The sequence below is a fragment of the Pan troglodytes genome, chromosome 3, assembly GCF_028858775.2.
Source record: "Pan troglodytes isolate AG18354 chromosome 3, NHGRI_mPanTro3-v2.0_pri, whole genome shotgun sequence".
Taxonomy (NCBI): Eukaryota; Metazoa; Chordata; class Mammalia; order Primates; family Hominidae; genus Pan; species Pan troglodytes.
The window spans coordinates 123595012-123613526 of NC_072401.2; the positions used below are offsets into that span (position 1 = coordinate 123595012).

Sequence of the window (18515 nt, forward strand, 5' to 3'; positions counted from 1 at the left end):
TTTGAAATTAAGGTCAGTGTTCTCTAGAAAGAACCTTAAAGAAAAATAATTTTGCATTTTTATTGAAGATGACAAAGAAAAATAGTTTTCCTTTTTTTCATTCTTTCATTTTGTAATTTTAAAAAATTTTCATACAGAGGAAGGAACTAATTCACAAACTATGATAGGGATAACAATTAGTGTTTCTTTGGATTTTAAGGGACATAAAGTGGTGATCATATGAAAAATATCTCTATTGGAAGCTCTAGATGTGGTTCATTTCTGTTTTATAGTACTATTGTAGAATAAAGGCACTCCACTCCTACCTTGCTTTCTTGCATCTGTTTGTGTTACTGGAATTAAATGTACACTGGGAAGTTAAACATGTTACAGAACAGCTGTTAGGTACAGGTAGATTTTGTTCTGTCACCTTTGTTTTTTAAAGGAAGAAACTTTCTTTTCTTTCTCTAGACGTCTTAATCCACATTCTATATCTGCATTTGAAGCCAATGAAGAACTCTGTCTCCACGTGGCTGTTGAAGGCAAAATTTATCTGACTGTTTACTGTCCTAAAGATGGTGTTAATAGAATAAGCAGTATGTCCTCAAGTGACAAATTGACCAGATGGGAAGTGCTTGGTGTACAGGGAGCATTGCTGAGTCATTTTATACAGCCAGTTTACATCAGCAGTATACTTATTGGTGAGTGGGATTTCAGAACCTCCTGGGCCTCTCACTCACTAAGCAAATTCTCTGTATTTTACTTATCAGTATAAAATTAGTTTTAGTTTTTGCATACGTGAAACTTTATTTAAGGTCAAAACACAGATCTGCTGTTTTGTAGAGCTGTTGGTTTCATGATAAATTATCAGGGAGAATGAATGAATCCCAAAGGTGGGAGGCAGAGGTTGTGGGATAAAGATGCCGTAAGTTGTAGTGACCATCCAGCTGGATAAGGAAATTCCAGAGAGAGCTCCTTCTGGTGCTTTGGGAAAGATCAGAGACACAGGGAAATGAGGGAAAGATCAGAGAAAAACCTTGGTTGTGAAGCTTATTTCTGAGGCCTTTCAATTTTCAAAGCACTCAGCATGCTGAAATTTCATATTTTGAGGAATTGTTTTCTGTACCCCAACATTATTTTAAAGCGTTATTTTACTTTTCAAAAAGTTTGCAGAAACAAATTTTATGCTGTGAATGTTCTGTAGATAATCATTTTGTCATTTTATGGTGGTGGAATTTTTAAATTTAAAACATGGGATCTAGGCTTGCATTAAAAGGGCATTTACTATATTTAAACAGAACTATTTAAATAGAGTAATCTGGAAAAAAATTCTCTTTCTTGACTATTAAAAAATAGCTAGATTTATATTCATTCTCAAGCTTTTTACAATATATCTTGCAAATTTGGTAACCCCATTACAATTAGTTTTTCTGCTTAAGTACTTCAAAAATGTTTGTCCAGAAGTTATTTCCATCCAGAGGTCCTTTTCATATACTGATTTGATTTGTATAATTGAAGTGTAGAGAATCCTTCCTAGTGAAGAAATCCACTTTAAATATAGTTCGTGGACTTTTAAGAAGCAGCTGATAACCTTAGGGAATCTGTTATTCAGTCCTTTCTTTTTCAGATCACATTCAGAATGTTAATAAAATGCTTGCCTAAAGTCAGTCAGTTTGCTTAGTGGTAGAGCCTGAATTCAAACCCAGTTTTCATAACTTTTCACGCTGCTGCTTATGATAGATTTTATATATATATATATATATATATATATATATATATGAATTATTGTCAGGTCAGGTCTTCTATAGTGTTTGATTAGATTTAACCTTTGACTTTAACTTGGAGTTTCGTGTTATTTCAGATCCTTTTGAATGAATCAAATCATAATTTTTCAATTATATGGTATAATTTTAGATATTTATTTTGTAGGAACAAGATTGAGCCTCAAGATGTATTAAAATCATACCTCAGATATAGTAAATTATTAATGCACACATATATGAAGGGAAAAAGTAAAATTTATAATAAAATATTTATAAACTTTTTTTCTATTATATTAGGTTTTATACTTCCCATTAAAGCATCTACGTAAACAATTTGATGTTTAAAGCATTTCATGAGGAATTTGACTTACAGGTGTTTTTTTTTCTTCCTTTTTCCAAATGTCTTTTTTTTTTTTGGGGGGGGGGGGTACAACTACTGTCATTATTTCATTGCAGAATGTAATAAATACATTAGGCTTTTTAAAAATCCTTATTATCTACTGTTCATTGTAGATGTATTAACTATTCCTCACACCTTTTTTTTCCAACTTTTATTCTGTGTCCAAGTATATTTTTATTTGATTAGTTTTCTTTTGTCACTCTTGTTTTGTCTTGATCATTTGTCACTCTTGATAAACACTTAAGGAAGTGTTTAGAAAAAGGATAACAAAAGCAGTACATGTCCTTTTTACATCATTTTCTAGTGCCCAGATAGTCATAATGCAGCCCTAGTAACTATCTCAACAATTTTAATCATAAGGACCCAAAACTTTATTTGTGAAATATGTCTAGTGGTTTACAAAGATTCTGTTGTTGCAAGAACTTCTGACCTTCTGAGGAAGAAAGAGATATGCTTTAAAATTACTGTTTTTTAAATAAGAATGACTGCTTCCTAACTTCTGTTTTAAGTTTGATGCAGCTCACTGTTTTTTAGTAGTAACATTGCATCTTTTTGAGATCTCTCCTTCAATAATTATTATAACTGAGAATTCAAAGCTTTTGGTATTGGCACAGTTTTAACCAGAAATGGTCATTCTTTAAATTATTTTGCAGTGTGAAATTGAAGCATCGTGGTATTGGCAAAGTTGTAATTTGTGGCCCTTAGATGTTTGAAAGTAACTCACTTTCACCAGTTATTTCTCATCCAGATTTGTCAACTGCACTTGCAAGAAATCAGCATACAATGCAGTCAACAAATCTGGATGTACCAGATTTCTTTCTGAGTCAGTTACTAAAGTACCAGTTTCTGAGCAGCTGTGACTCTTTGCTAATATTCAGTAGAAGGACCTTTCATTATTTTCTGTATCAGAGTCTTTTTTAAAATGGAAAATCTGTTATTACCTTGTTCTGGTTCTGATTAAGAATATGGAGTAGATGCTAAGAGAATAGAACTAGGAAAGGGAAGGTTGAAAGATAAAGGATAGAGAAATGGGCTTTAGACGATTTCCAATCATTTCATTTATTTTATTTTGGGATGGTCTTTTAATATTGAACTTGAGTGTTTTGTTTTTGCTTTCTAGGTGATGGGAATTGCAGTGATACCAGAGGCTTAGAAATCGCTATAAAGCAACGTGTTGATGATGCACTCACTTCAAAACTTCCAATGTTTTACTTAGTTAACAGACCTCATATTAGTTTAGTACCCTCTGCATATCCCCTTCAAATGAACTTGGAATATAAATTTCTGAGTCTGAATTGGGCACAAGGAGATGTTTCTTTGGAGATTGTGGATGGCCTGAGTGGGAAGATCACTGAAAGGTTAAAATTACTAATTTCTTTAAACCGTATATTACTTAAGCAAAAGAAGACATTTTATTGCAGTTTTTATTCTAACTCTTTTGGATACCATTTATTGAACTCTGAACAATAATTATTATCATTAGTCAAGTGTGACTATGTTACAGGCATTGTACTAATTTTAAAATTTTTTTAATTTTAAATTTTTTTTCTGATGAGAAGACAGACGTGGAGAAGTTATATAGCTTACTGAAATTACATACTAAATGGCAGAGTCACCTTTCAAACCCAAGGAATCTGGCTCCATAACCTATGTTTCTCCAACTGTAATTTCATACCATTAGTATTAGAATCATGTAAATTTTTTTAGAAATTCAATTTCTTCTACTGAATCTGACTTTGGATCTGGGGCTCAGGAATTATATTTTTATATGCTCTTCCAAATATTACTTATGTACCCTTACGTGTAAGAACTATGGTACTGTGTTATACTGTCTTCTTATAATAACCCTGTAGGTTGAGTGATTTTATTTATTTTTTTTTTACAGTTTCTGAGACTCAAGCTAGGTTAAATATCTTGCCTAAGGTTACCCAAGTAGTTAATGACACAGCTTGGGTTCTAACCCAGACATTTTATTTTCAAAGCCCTTGTTCTTAACTATGATGTTCTGTGCCTTCTAGACATTTCTTCGTAATGTCTCTGCCATTGATTATTAAGTAAAAGTAAAACTGTTCTTTTAGTGTGAACATACATTTGTAATGAGGCAGGGAATAATGTTAAAAATTTAAATGCTTAAAATTGCTTTCTTTGTGAAGGACAAATTTAAATGAAGACCACATACAAAAGTTTCTTAGCAGTCAAGAAAGCTCATACCTGTAATCCTAGCAGTTTGGGAGGCTGAGGCAGGAGCATGGCTTGAAGCCAAGAGTTCAAGACCAATCTGGGAAACATAGTGAGAAACCCAGTCTTTTTTATAAAAAATAAAAAGTATTAACCAGGAGTGGGAGTGCATACTTGGAGTTCCAGCTATTTGGGAGGCTGAGACAGGAGGATCACTTGAACCTAGGAGTTTGAAGCTGCAGTGAGCTATGACTGTATCACTGCACTCCAGCCTGGGCAACAGAGTGAGACCCTATCTCAAAAAGGGAAAAAAAAAAAGAAAAAAACAGACAAACCCATAAACGTTTCTTAGTATGGACTCAGTTAAGCATAACACTGATATTTTAACTAGGATGAATTATACTATTATCAAATGACTTAGGCCAGCATAAAGAAGTGCTTTACTATTAATAACAGACTCAACTAAACACACAGCCAACAGGTCTTCTATGAAAGACATCAAAAAATTATTCACTGAAAACATAAAATAATGGCATAACAAGATGAAATTAAGTGTGTGAGCTTAACACTTTTTACGGCCAAATACTTGCCAAGTAATTACAAATAAAAAGAAAGCAGAGGCCGGGTGCAGTGGCTCACACCTATAACCCCAAGACTTTGGGAGGCCGAGGCGGGCAGATCACCTGAGGTCAGGAGTTTGAGACCAGCCTGACCAATATGGCGAAACCCCATCTCTACTAAAAATACAAAAGATTAGCTGGGCATGGTGGCAGGTGCCTGTAATCCCAGCTACTTGGGAGGCTGAGACAGGGAGAATCACTGGAAACCAGGAGGTGGAGGTTGCAGTGAGCTGAGATTGCACCATTGCACTCCAGCCTGAGCAACAAAGTGAGCCTCCATCTTTAAAAAAAAAAAAAAAGCCAGAATATATAGTCTAAATATTAGAAAAGGTATAATTCAGTCTCAAAGCATTACAATAAGACAAAAAAACCTTAGCAATGTAGACAGTATAATTTATACGGAAGACAGAACAGTTAAGAATGTTTATGCAGAACGTGACATAGCCACATTCACAAAGCAGAAATTATAGATGACAAGAGGAAAGGAAAACTAGAAACACACTGCTAATAGAGACAACAATTCACCTCTTTCAGTTCATGGTAGATCAGGTGGACAAAACAGTAAACAAAGATATAGCCATTTTAAATAACAGTAAGGTAGATTTCATTACTTTAAACTCTGCATCATAAAAATATAAAATGTACCTAGTCCTCAAGAAACTATAGAACACTAACAAAAAGCTGACCGTGTGTTAAACGACAAAGAAAATAACAAATTCCAAAGGAAAAGTAGAAGCAATGTAGACATATTCTCTGATTATGATGAGATAAAACTGTGAATAACAAACCAGAATACTAGGAACTGATTTTACTGGAAAAATTCTGACTCCTGGTTCAAAGGGGAAATATAAACTGAAATTGCAGAATATTTAGAAAATAGGGATATTGAAAATATTACATATCAGAACTTGTAGGTTATACAGTTTAAACAAAGCTGAATAGAAAAGTCAGAGCCTTAAATGCATGTAACAATAAATGATAGAAATAAATTAGAAATATAAAGAAAAGAGCTTTAAAAAACAAAAAAGTCAGAATTACTTATGAAATGCTGATAAGAAAAATCACCAATCTCATATAAAATAATAGATAAGGATGCAATCAGAAATAGAGAAAATTAAGAGGATCATAAGCTATTTTAGGTAACCACACAAATATAATTTAAAACCTGAATGAAATGGATAAATTTCTAGGAAAACATTACTTGCAAAACTTATATATGGAAGGAGGAAAAATATAAACGTTATTTTCTTTTTTTTTTTTTTTTTGAGACGGAGTCTTGCTCTGTCGCCCAGGCTGGAGTGCAGTGGCGCGATATCGGCTCACTGCAAGCTCCACCTTCTGGGTTCACCTTCCTGGTTCACGCCATTCTCCTGCCTCAGCCTCCCGAGTAGCTGAGACTGCAGGCGCCCGCCACCACACCCAGCTAATTTTTTGTATTTTTAGTAGAGAGGAGGTTTCACCGTGTTATCCAGGATGGTCTGTATCTCCTGACCTCATGATCCGCCCGCCTTGGCCTCCCAAAGTGCTGGGATTACAGGCGTGAGCCACCAATAAACGTTATTTTCATGAGAAAGTTACCAAGAAGGCACCTTAACTGTTCCTCAAAGTACCATTCTGAGGTAGTTCAGAGGGTTTTTTTCTAAACCTTTAAAAAGCAGATAATTCCACTGCTATCCAAAAAGATGGAAAGCATCCAAATACTTCTATGAAACAAGTATATGATACTTAAATCTGATTTTTTAAAATTGCTAATCAAAGCCACAATGAGATACTATCTCACACCAATCAGAATGGCTATTATCAAAAAGTCAAAAAACAGATGCTGGTGAGGTTGTGGAGAGAAAGGAACACATATACACTATTGGTGGAAGTGTAAATTAGTTCAACCGTTGTGGAAGACAGTGTGGCAATTCCTCAAAGACCTAAGGATGGAAATACCATTTGACCCAGCAATCCCATTACTGGGTATATACCCCAAGGAATATAAATCATTCTGTTATAAAGACACTTGCACGCATATGCTCATTGCAGCACTATTCACAATAGCAAAGACATGGAATCATTCCAAATGTCCATCAATGATGGACTGGATAAAGAAAATGTGGTACATATACATCATGGAATACTATGCAGACATAAAAAAGAGTGAGATCATGTCCTCTGCAGGGCCATGGATGGAGCTGGAGGCCGCTATCGTTAGCAAATGAACACGGGAACAGAAAACCAAATCTCGCATGTTCTCTCTTATAAGTAGGAGCTAAATGATGAGAACACGTGGACACATAGAGGGGAACAACACACAGTGAGGCCTTTCAGATGGTGGAGAGTGGGAGGAGGGAGACGATCAGGAAAAATAACTAATGCATACTAGGCTTAATACTTGGGTGATGAAATAGTCTGTACAACAGACCCCCATGACACACATTTATCTATATAAAAAACCTGCACATGTACCCCTGAACTTAAAAGTTTACAAAAGAAATTGCTGCTCCTCCTCTCCACCACACAAAATTACAGACCAAACTCACCTATATCCAAGAAAAATTGCTGTATAAAAGATCAGGGAGCAGAATTTAACAGCACATTACAATAATATGTTTTATACAGTAACACCAACTGGCATTTTTTCTAGGAATACTAAGATAGTAACGTAATAGAAATAATACCAGACTAGAAACTCTGACTAATGTGTCATATTAATTAATCTAGGGAAAATACCCTATGTTTATCTCTATAAATTCTAAGAAGGTGTATAAATAATTTAGCTCTACAACTATTCTAGATTAAGATACTCAATAAAAAGGAATAGCTAGGTAGTTTTTTTACAGGATAAAGTATATCTTTATTAGTCAAAAAATATTATCATGATTGATAAAATGTCAGAGGCATTCCCACTAACATTCAGAGCAAGACATTATTTACTGTTATTGCTGTTACTCAACATTTTACTGGAGGCATTAATACATTTGGACAAGGGAAATGAGAGAGAGAAAATACTGGAAAGAAGGAGCTACAATTATCACTCTTTGAAGATGGTATTTATATCCAAAAATCAAGAAAATTATCAAAACCACTGCAACAAAAGTGTCATGGTGGAAAATTAATATGTAGAAATCAATAGATTTTGTACACATGAGTGTATGTTAGCTATTGCTGTGTATAAACTACCTCAAAACTTAGTTGTTTAAAACAACTATTGTTACTACTTGGAAGTTCTTGAGTCAGCTGAATGGTTTTTCTGGATTTTCTTGGGCTTTCCCACACATCTGGGGTCAACTGTTGGTCAACTAAAGGTCAGGTGAGCTGATCTTAGCCCGTGTTCACTTACCCTCTAATAGGCTAGTCCTAGCAGGGTCACATGGGAGAGGCAGCAGTGCCAAGAAAATAAGAACACAAGGTATCTCCAGGCCTAGATTCAGAATTATCACACTGTCTATTGTGTTTGCTAAAACAAATCACAAGGCTAGTAAAATTCAAGGGAAGGGAAAATCAGCCATGCCTGTTGATGTGAGGATCTGAAAAGTCACATTGCAAATAACTGGAAACTAGGAGGAATGAAGGATTTTGACTGTTTTTGTTATCTATCCCAAGAACAACTAATGAGAAGATACAATAAAGGGGAAAAGTTACAGTAGCAAAAATGTTCATGATCTAGGGACGCACTTTCATTAGAAACCCAAATTACACGTCTACATGCACATAATATACACATACAGGAAGGGTTGTGACATAGGTTATGTGTATATGTTACACTTTTATTGAGCCAAAACTTCTTGCAGTGAAACACAAAATAGATTATACAATTTCATTAATTTTGATATATTTGTATACCTATGTAACCATCATTCTAGTCAAAATGCAGAAAGTATTTCCATACCCATTTCCAGTGAATCCCTCATAGAACAGCTGTTTAATTTGTATCATCATAGATTAATTTTGCTTCATACAATAGAAATGTTCCAAGGTCAATCTTCTACATTAATTTTTGATGCAATACTAAATAATTTAAAATGTAATTTAAGAAATTTACTTCAGAAAGTAAATATTAAGAATGCCTCTTATGTAAAAAAAAGTTACTATGTATATTGCAAATAATCAAGAAATATTTTGTAGATCCATATTGATTTTAATCTATACAATTGCCAACATAAATTACTGAAAAAGAAATTTAAAAAATTTTATTTCTCTCTGCTTAGTTCCCCATTTAAAAGTGGTATGTCAATGGCAAGTCGGCTTTGTAAGGCTGCAATGTTAAGTCGGTTTAACCTGCTTGCCAAAGAAGCTAAAAAAGAATTACTTGAAGCTGGTACATATCATGCAGCTAAGGTAAGTCCTTAAAGGAATAAAGTTATCATAGGAATAAAATTTAAGACATTAATGTGGTCATTTTAAAATGATTATCCTTAGCAAAAGTTTATTGAATACTTCCTGAATATAAGATATTACCAGGTAGTGGTAAAATTGGTTTTTAAATGAACATGTCAGAAATTAGATATGTAAATAAGTATTGCCATTTAAAGTAGCCATTTTAGTATGGTATATACTTATTTTGACAGTGTAAGTTACATAGCACTTAAAACCTGCTATGTCATACCAGAGAAACAAAATGTTAATAAAATTTATTCTGTATATGGTATTAATTGTACTAACTATAGAATGTTAAGTATTCTAAAAGAATACATTATTTAAGATATATGAATTTTTCTATTTTAAAGTTGTGAAAAAAACTTTAATTTCAGCATCTTGATTTGAACCTGATTTAGTAGGTAAGGTACATAGCCTTTTTCTCTCTTCCAAAATATATTTTACATAAACATAATGTAAGTTTAAGTCAAAAATTTGAAGAAGTTTTAAAAATACAGAAAAAATATTATTAATACATGTAATTCCACTTACTATTCAAAGTTAATACTCAGTCTTTTAATGTGAGCATGTTATTTCAGTTCCTTCTCATATATACGTATTTGTGTATGTATCTGTTTAAAAATAAGACCATATTGGGTATGGTATGTTTTAATCTACTTTTTCTTTCTATGTGATATGACATGAACATCCTTTTTTTTTTTTTTTTTTTTTGAGATGGAGTCTCACTCTGTTGTCCAGGCTAGAGTGCAATGGCACGATCTCAGCTCACTGCAACTTCTGCCTCCTGGGTTCAAGCAATTCTCCTGCCTCAGCCTCCTGAGTAGCTGAGATTATAGGTGCACACCACCATGCTGGGCTAATTTTTGTACTTTCAGTAGAGACGGGGTTTCGCCATGTTGGCCGGGCTGGTCTTGAACTCCTCACGTCAGGTGATCCACCCGCCTCAGCCTCCCGGAGTTCTGGGATTACAGACTTGAGCCACCGTGCCTGGCTGACATGAACATACTTCCATGTTACCATTATTAAATATTAAATGTAAATTGTTTTGCTATCCTAATGCCAATAATGATACAGCATTATATGAAAGTCTTTTAATTTTACCAATTTTACCAACTTAATGCTCAACCTGTATAATTACAGCCTGTAAAGCCGTTACATTAATTACAGGTGTATGTATACATAATCACATATTTTTAAATATAAAAGCTTTTCTAGACTGTTTCTAGTTTTGTGGCATAAAGAAGTTGTAAATCACTATAAAAACAAGTAGAAAACCAGACAAAATTGTCAAAAACAACCTTCCATAACTCTGGACATTGACAAAAGGCAGAAAAAACATTAAAAAGTGTGTATTCCTCACAAACTCTTATTATTAGCTGGACATGGTGGCCCACAGCTCTAGTTCTGGCTACTTGGGAGGCTGAGATGGGAGGATCACTTGAGCCCAGGAGTTCAAGGCTGCTGTGAGCTATAATCACACCACTGCACTTCAGCCTGGGGGACAGAGCAAGACCCTATTTCTCTTTAAAAAAAAAAAAAAAGAAGAAGAAGGAAAAACTGCTATTACTTTGAGCAAGAATTACAGGAGTACATGGCCTTGCCCAAGGCTTTTCTCATTCATTTTCTCATTCTCATTTTCTTCCTCTCTGCTGGTTTCAATGCCAAGAACTGTAGTTTTTTGACCCAGTGAGGCTACCACCAAAAGCAGCAGCTTTGCTTTCAGAGGAGGTATACTTGATTTGGGACAGGGGAATGAAAGTTTGCAGTTTTGTTGGCTTAAATGCCAAACTTGGTAGGAAATTAATGGGGAAAACTGGTAACTTTGCTGGCCCAAGGTTGCCATCCTGGTTGGAGGCAAGTGGTAGGCCAACTAGCAAGTTAACAAGGAGATTTGGAAAATGAGAGAGCCCTGAAAGGGCTGAGGTAAATTCTTCATATTTTCCTGGCTGACTGAAAAACTACACTCATGTGCAGGGAATACCCAAAAGAGCCCATCAAGGATACAAGCCAAGGGATACTTGAGAGCTGACTGTAACATTCAGTACATTCTCTTTCACATACAAGTTGATCAGAAGATGATAGAAGTTTTACAAAGGCTTAATGTGTTGATTTCTTATTAGCAACAGTGGAGGCCATCGCAAAATAGCCAAAAAAATTTGAAAAAGAAAAAAAGTTGAAAAATACATAGTTCTTACTTTCAAAACTTTCTATAAAACTACAGTAATCAAGACAGTGTGGTACTGGCATATAGACAATGGAATATAATTGAGAGCCCAGATACAATAAGATATTATGTCAAGTGAAAGAATGCATAGGCCCCATATCATATGGTTTGATTTATATGAAATGTCTATTATAGGCAAATGCATAGAGACAGAAAATAGTGGTTTTCAGGTGCTAGAGGAGGAAGAATTAGGAGTGACTGCTAATAGATACAAAGTTCTTTCTGGGATGATGGATAAGATCTAAAATTAATGGTGATGGCTGCACAAATTATTGAATATACTGAAAGCTGAATTGTACACTTTAAAGGGTAAATTTTGTGACTCGTGAATTATATCTTAACAAAGCTGTTATAAAAGAGACAGTGGAGGCCCAAAGGGCAGTATAATGGCAGGTTCAAGGTGCTGAAGGAAAAATCCTGGCAACCAAGGATTCTATGTCCAGGAAAATAATCCTTCAGAAATAAAAGCAAAATAAGAACATTCACAGGTTAAACTAACATTAAGAGAATGTGTTGTTAGCAGTACTTCCCTAAATGGAATTCCAAAGAAAGTACTTGAGGCTTGGAAAAAATTATACCAGATGATAGCAAATCCACAGGAAGGAATAATAAATACTGAAAATGATAATTATGTGGATAAACATGAGACCTATGAGTATGTGTGCGTGCATGTCTATATATTTGCTCTTATTTTCTTTCTAAAAAGTTGTTTAAAACAACACTGTGTTGTTGAGTTTATGACTTAGATGCAGTATATATGACAATATAACAAAGGATTTGGTAAGAAATCGCTCTATATTGAAATAAAGTTGCTGTTTTACCATAAGCCAGTATGAATCTGAAATCAAATATGTAAGGTAAAGAGGTATATTGTAATTCCTAATGTAACCATGAAGAAAATAAATGAAAAACTATTGATAAAATACCAATAGAAGGATTAAAATAGTTCAGTAAAACATTTTTCTTAAACTATAGGACAGTAAGGAAAAAGAAGAGAAATTGTAAAAAGACATAAGATGTGAGAAATAAATAGTAAAATGGCAGATATAAATTCACCATATCAATAATTACAATAAAGTAGACTAACTGCTCCAGTCAAATGACAGATTGTCAGATTGGGTTAAAAAAAAGCCTGATTCAAATATATGCTCTCTGCAACAAACACATTTTAAATTCAGTCTCAAATAAATTGCAAGTTATAAGGATGAAAAAAGACCTGTCATGTAAATGATAACAAGACAGCTGGAATGTTTATATTAATATTAAATATACATGAAGAGGAGAAATATTGCTAGAGACAAAGAGCAACATCTTACAGTGGTAAAAAGGTCAATACATCAGAAAGATATGTGTATGTGGGTGTAACAACAAAGCCGTAAAATACACAAGCAAAATCTGACGGAATTGTAAAGTAAAATAGACAATTCAGCAACTGTAGTTGGTTTTAATTCTCCTTTGTCAGTAATTGATAGAACAACTCCACAGAAAATCAGTAAAAATATAGGATATTTGAACACTACCAACCAATCAAAACTCACTGACATGTAGAAAACACTCTACACAACAGCAGAATATATGTTCTTTTCAAGCCCACATGGAGCATTCTTCAGCATAGGTCATAAAACAAGTCTCAGTAATCTTAAAAGGATTAAAATCATGCCAAGTTGTTCTAACCACTGTGGAATTAAATTAGAAATCAAGAACAGAATGAAATATGAGAAATTGCTATATATTTGGAAGTTAACTTGCCTCGGAATAACTCATGGTTCAAGGAAGAAATTATTAGGAAAACTAAGAAATATCTTGAACTAAGTGGAAGTGAAATGTGATATATTAAAATTTATGGAATACAGGTGGCCATTTGTATCCATAAGTTATGCATCCTCAGATTCAACCAACTATGGATCGAAAATATTTGGGGGAAGAAAAGGAAAAGTAAAAAAAAAAATACAAAAATAAAAATAATACAAATAAAATACAGTATAACAACTATTTACATTGAATTTATATTGTATTAGGTATTATAAATAATCTAGGGATGATTTAAAGTATATGAGAGAATGTACCTAGGTTATATGCAAATACCATGCCATTTTATATAAGGGACTTGAGCATCTGCAGATTTTGGTATTTCTAGGGGCTCCTCGAACCAATTCCCCATGGATACCAAGGAATGACTATATAAATAAGTACTTAGAAATGTATAGCTTTAAATGCTTGTGTTAGAAAAGAATCTTAAAAATCAGTTATTGGAGCTTCCAGTTCAAGAAGCCAGAAGAAGAGCAAATCAGAATCAAAGTAAGTGGAAGGAAGGAAATAATGAAATGTAATGAATCAGAATAGAAATCAGTGAAATTGAAAATAGAAAAAAATAGTAGGAAAAAATCTAAATTTGGTTCATTAAAAAGTTAAACTCGGTAATCCTTTAGCTAGATTAACCAAGAAAAAAATAACAGATAACACAAGTTATCAAAATCTGGAATTTTAAAAAAAATGGTCATCACTACAGACCTTAAGAAGCTTAAAATTATTATAAGGGATTATGAACAACTGTTTGTCAGCAGACACATTAGATGAATGGACATATTCCTAGAAAGACACAAATCATAAAAACTGACTTACAAATAGAATATCCAAATAGAACGTAAGAAATCAAATTACTAATTAAATTATTTTCCTAAAGAAAATCTCAGACACATATATGACTTCACTGGTGAATTCTGTCAAACATATAAGCAAACTATAATACAAATCCTACAAAAGCTCTTTCAGAAAATGGAGGAGAAAACACTTCTCTACTCATTTTACAAGTCCAGTGTTACCCTGGTAACAAAAGTGGGCAAGAAAACCTTACAAGAAATGAAAACTACAAACCAATCTCTCTCATGAAAATAAATGTGAAAATCCTTAGCAAGATATTGACAAACCAAATTCAGCAACATACAAAAAGGATTATACTCCACAACCAAGGTGGTTTATACCAGTAATGCAAGGTTGATTTGAGATCAGAAAATTATTTTATGTAACACACCATATGAATAAATTCAAGTTTAAAATTTGTATAATTATCTCAAAAGACATACAAAATGCGTTTGACAAAGTCCAGCACCCATTCACAATAAAAACACTGAACAAACAAGGAATAGAAGTGAACTTCCTCACCTTCATAAAGGGCATCAATGAAGAGCCTACCATTGACATTCTGCTTAATGGTGAAAAGACTGAATAACTCCTTTCCCTACTCAAGATTGGAGAAGAAAGCGAGAATGTGTGCTCTCAGCACTTGTATTCAACACTGTTCTCTAGGTCCTAGCCAGTGCAGCATGGAAAGAAAAAGAGATTAAAAGGTACCTATACCGTAAAGGATGAAGAAATATTCCTAAATTGTATCATCTTGTAGGTAAAATATACTTTGGCAACTACCAAAAACAAACAACTGGATCATATGTGACTTTAGCAAGGTCACAAGATATAAGAGCAATATAGAAAAATAAATTGTTTATATACTAGGAATGAATGCTCAAAAAATTGAGAAAACAGCTTCATTCACAATAGCACCAAACGTGTACATTTGTGTGTGTGTGTGTTCGTGTGTAAACACAGAGGAATAAATTTAACAAAAGAAATGGAAGACCTGTACACTGGAAATGATGAAACATAGATGAGAGAAATTGAAGGAGAACTAAGTAAATGGAGAGATGTACCATCATCATGCATTGGAAAACAGTATTGTTAGGTGTCACTTCTCTCCAAATTAATTTATAGTTTCAATGCAAAATTAAAGTTCCAGCAGGGTTTTGTGTAGAAATTGACAAGCTGATTGTGAAATTGATATGGAAATCCAAAGGCCTTTTTTTTTTTTTTTTTTTTTTTTGATGCAGAGTCTTGCTCTGTCACCCAGGCTGGAATGTGATGGCATGATCTCGGCTCACTGCAACCTCTGCCTTCTGGGTTCAAGTGATTCTCCTGCCTCAGCCTCCCGAGTAGCTGGCATTACGGGCACCCGCCACCACGCCTGGCTAATTTTTTGTATCTTTAGTAGAGATGGGGTTTCACCATGTTGGCCAGGCAGGTCTCGAACTTCTGACCTCAAGTGCTCCACCCACCAAAGTGCTGGGATTACAGGTGTAAGCCACCGCACCCAGCACAATCCAAAGGCCATTTAAGAACCAAAAGAATTTTGAAAAAGAAGAAAGTTGGAAAACTTACCTACTTTCAAACTTACAATAAGGCTATAGTAATTAAGACAATGTATTGATGTAATAATAGAAATATAGATCAGTGAAACAGAAATAAACCTATACACATATGATCAATTGCTTTTGTACAAAAGTGCCAATTCTATGGGAGAATCATTTTTTCAACAAATAGTGCTGAAATGGTGGGATATGTGTGGGTAAAACAAAAAATTAACTTAGATCTTTATGTCAGTCATACACAAAAATTAACTCAAAGTGGACTTTAGATCTAACTGTAAGAGCTAAAACTATAAAACTTTCAAATAAAATATGAGAAAATATTTACATTATTAAATATAAATTAGAAAATATTTACATTATTAGGCAAAGATTTCTTAGATGTGATACCAAAAGTATAACCCAAAAAGAAATTGATCATTTGACTCCAAAATAAAATGCTTGCTTTTCAAAATTCATCATTAAGAAAATGAAAATACAAACTACAGACTATGAGAAAATGCCACTTTGGAAAACAGTTTGGCATTTTCTTAAGATGGTAAATGTGTGATCAGCAATTCCACCGGTATTTACATGCATGTTTATAATAGCATTATTCAGAAAAGCCAAAAACTGGAAGCAATTCAAATGTTAATCAGCTGGTGAATACATAAACAAAATGTGTTATACCCCTACAATGGAATATTATACCCCTGCAATGGAATATTAATCAGCAATAAAAAGGAACAAGCTACTGATACATGAAACAACGTAAATGAACTTGAAAGAAGCCTGACATAACAGGATCCTTATTGTGTTAGTTAATTTATATGAATTTTTTAGAAAAAGCAGAACTCTAGAGACAGCAAGTAGATTCATGGTTGTCTGGGTTTAGGGCTGGTACTGGCACCAGGACTGCAGGTGAGTACAGTGGAACTTTTTAGAGGTGAGGGATTTGTTTCACAACTGGACTATGCTGATATTTACATGCCTCTATGAATTCATTAAAAAACACCAAACAATGCACTTAACAATGGATGAATTTCATGGTATGTAAATTGTATCTCAATAAAACCAGCTTGTTAAAAGTTCATTTATATTTTCATTTATAAAAAATGAAAATTCGCCAAAATATTAATGGTGGCTATCTACCACCATTAGTTTTATCTGCCACCATCGAGTTTTGTGATTACCGATAATTTTTATTTCCTTCTTTATATTTTGTCTGTTTTTCAAATTTTCTGCAATTAGTATGATTAATCTTTTAATTTAAAATGTTAAAAAAAAAAAAAAAGAACAAGAAGAAAAACTGGCCAGGTGTGGTGGCTCATGCCTGGCCAGAGCTTTGGGAGGCCAAGGTGGGAGGACCACTTGAGGCCAGGAGTTCAAGACCACCCTAGGCAACATGCAAGACCTTGCCTCTGCAAAAAATAAAAAAAAAATAGCAGGGCATGGTGGTGCATGCCTGTAGTCCTAGCAACTCAGGAGGCTGAGGCTGGAAGATGGCTTGAGCCCAGGAATTCAGTGATCATGCCACCATCCTCCAACCTGCATGACAGAACAAGACCTTGGCTCTTAGGGAAAAAAAAAAAAGAATAATTGCTCTTTAGGAGTGTTGGGAAGGAAATTTTTTAGCTTCAAAAATATTAAAATATAGGAATTAAAAAAGACTTTGATTAACTTTTTTAAATTTCAAGCTAAAGAAACAGTATTGGGGCTACTTTTCAGCAATCAAATGCTGCCTATTTTCTATAATTCATTTTTTCTTTCTTCTCTAGTGTATGTCTGCCTCCTATCAAGAAGCTAAATGTAAGTTGAAATCCTACTTACAACAACATGGCTATGGATCCTGGATTGTGAAATCTCCCTGCATAGAGCAATTTAACATGTGAAATAGGCAATCCATTATCACATTAAAAATCTTGTATTGTTTGGTGTGTTTTGACTAGTAAAAATGTTTTTAAAATATTGATGGTTTTCAACTTTCAGAATCAGAGTCTTATTCAGCAATGTGCAATGATTGCTGAAAATTTCTAAATATTCCTGCCAAATTACATTGAAACATTAGGGCTTTTTACTTTTTCATTTTCTCGGAAAAGGACTTACCTGTTTGAATATGTAGCCATTTTGTATTTATTTTGACAGATATTGTAAAGCCATTTTCCTTTTTGTAGTTTAATAGAGATTTCCTTTTAAGTTTTTGCTTTAAAGCTGTCCATATGGCTACCATATTCAACATTGTATCCTGGCATCTCACTCAGTTTTTTAAAAATTAAATATTGGAAGTCAAGAATAAAAATAATGATTTGTACTCATTGATGAATTCAACAAACTTTGACTGCCTAATATTTGCCAGTCACCATGCTAGGTGTTAGTAAAGAAACAATACCTGAAACAGCTCTCATGTTAAAGGAGTTCATGAATGCAAACTGCACATATAAATGTAGAAAAATATTAACCATGTTAAGGAATAGTTTGATAAAGTAGTTATTCTATTAATAGAGGATTATCGTATGTGCATTAAATAAGACTGCCCATTTTCAACTGTTCTACAAGATCTATCTGTACCAAATGTGATTTAATTATTTATAATTTAGATTAACAGGGATTTCTAAGTCAGTAAAAGACTGCTTAGCTTTATATCTGTATGTGTTTATACAGTGATTAGAAAGAAAAAAGGGAAAGTTTACTTACTTTTGAGTTAGGATAAGTATCTTTAGTGAAATTGTTTGTCCCTTACTTCTACATCCTATTCCTTGGTTTACAATCGCAGATATATTAAACATGATTGGTTCTCAGAGTTTGTCCCCC

The 18515-nt window shown here is 33.7% G+C and overlaps 1 protein-coding gene across 9 annotated transcripts in view; it reads left to right on the forward strand.

Annotated features, from left to right (window-relative positions):
• ADAD1 (adenosine deaminase domain containing 1) overlaps positions 1–17636 on the forward strand; it is a 50825-nt gene extending 33189 nt beyond the window's left edge. For all 9 annotated transcript variants that reach the window (XM_016950980.3, XM_009448183.4, XM_054682656.2 and 6 more), the window contains 4 exon segments: positions 451–680; positions 3263–3500; positions 9137–9266; positions 17483–17636. In XM_016950980.3, coding sequence (XP_016806469.1) covers positions 451–680; positions 3263–3500; positions 9137–9266; positions 17483–17596 — 712 coding nt within the window. In that variant the 3' untranslated portion in view covers positions 17597–17636.
• The last annotated feature ends 879 nt before the right edge of the window (positions 17637–18515 follow it).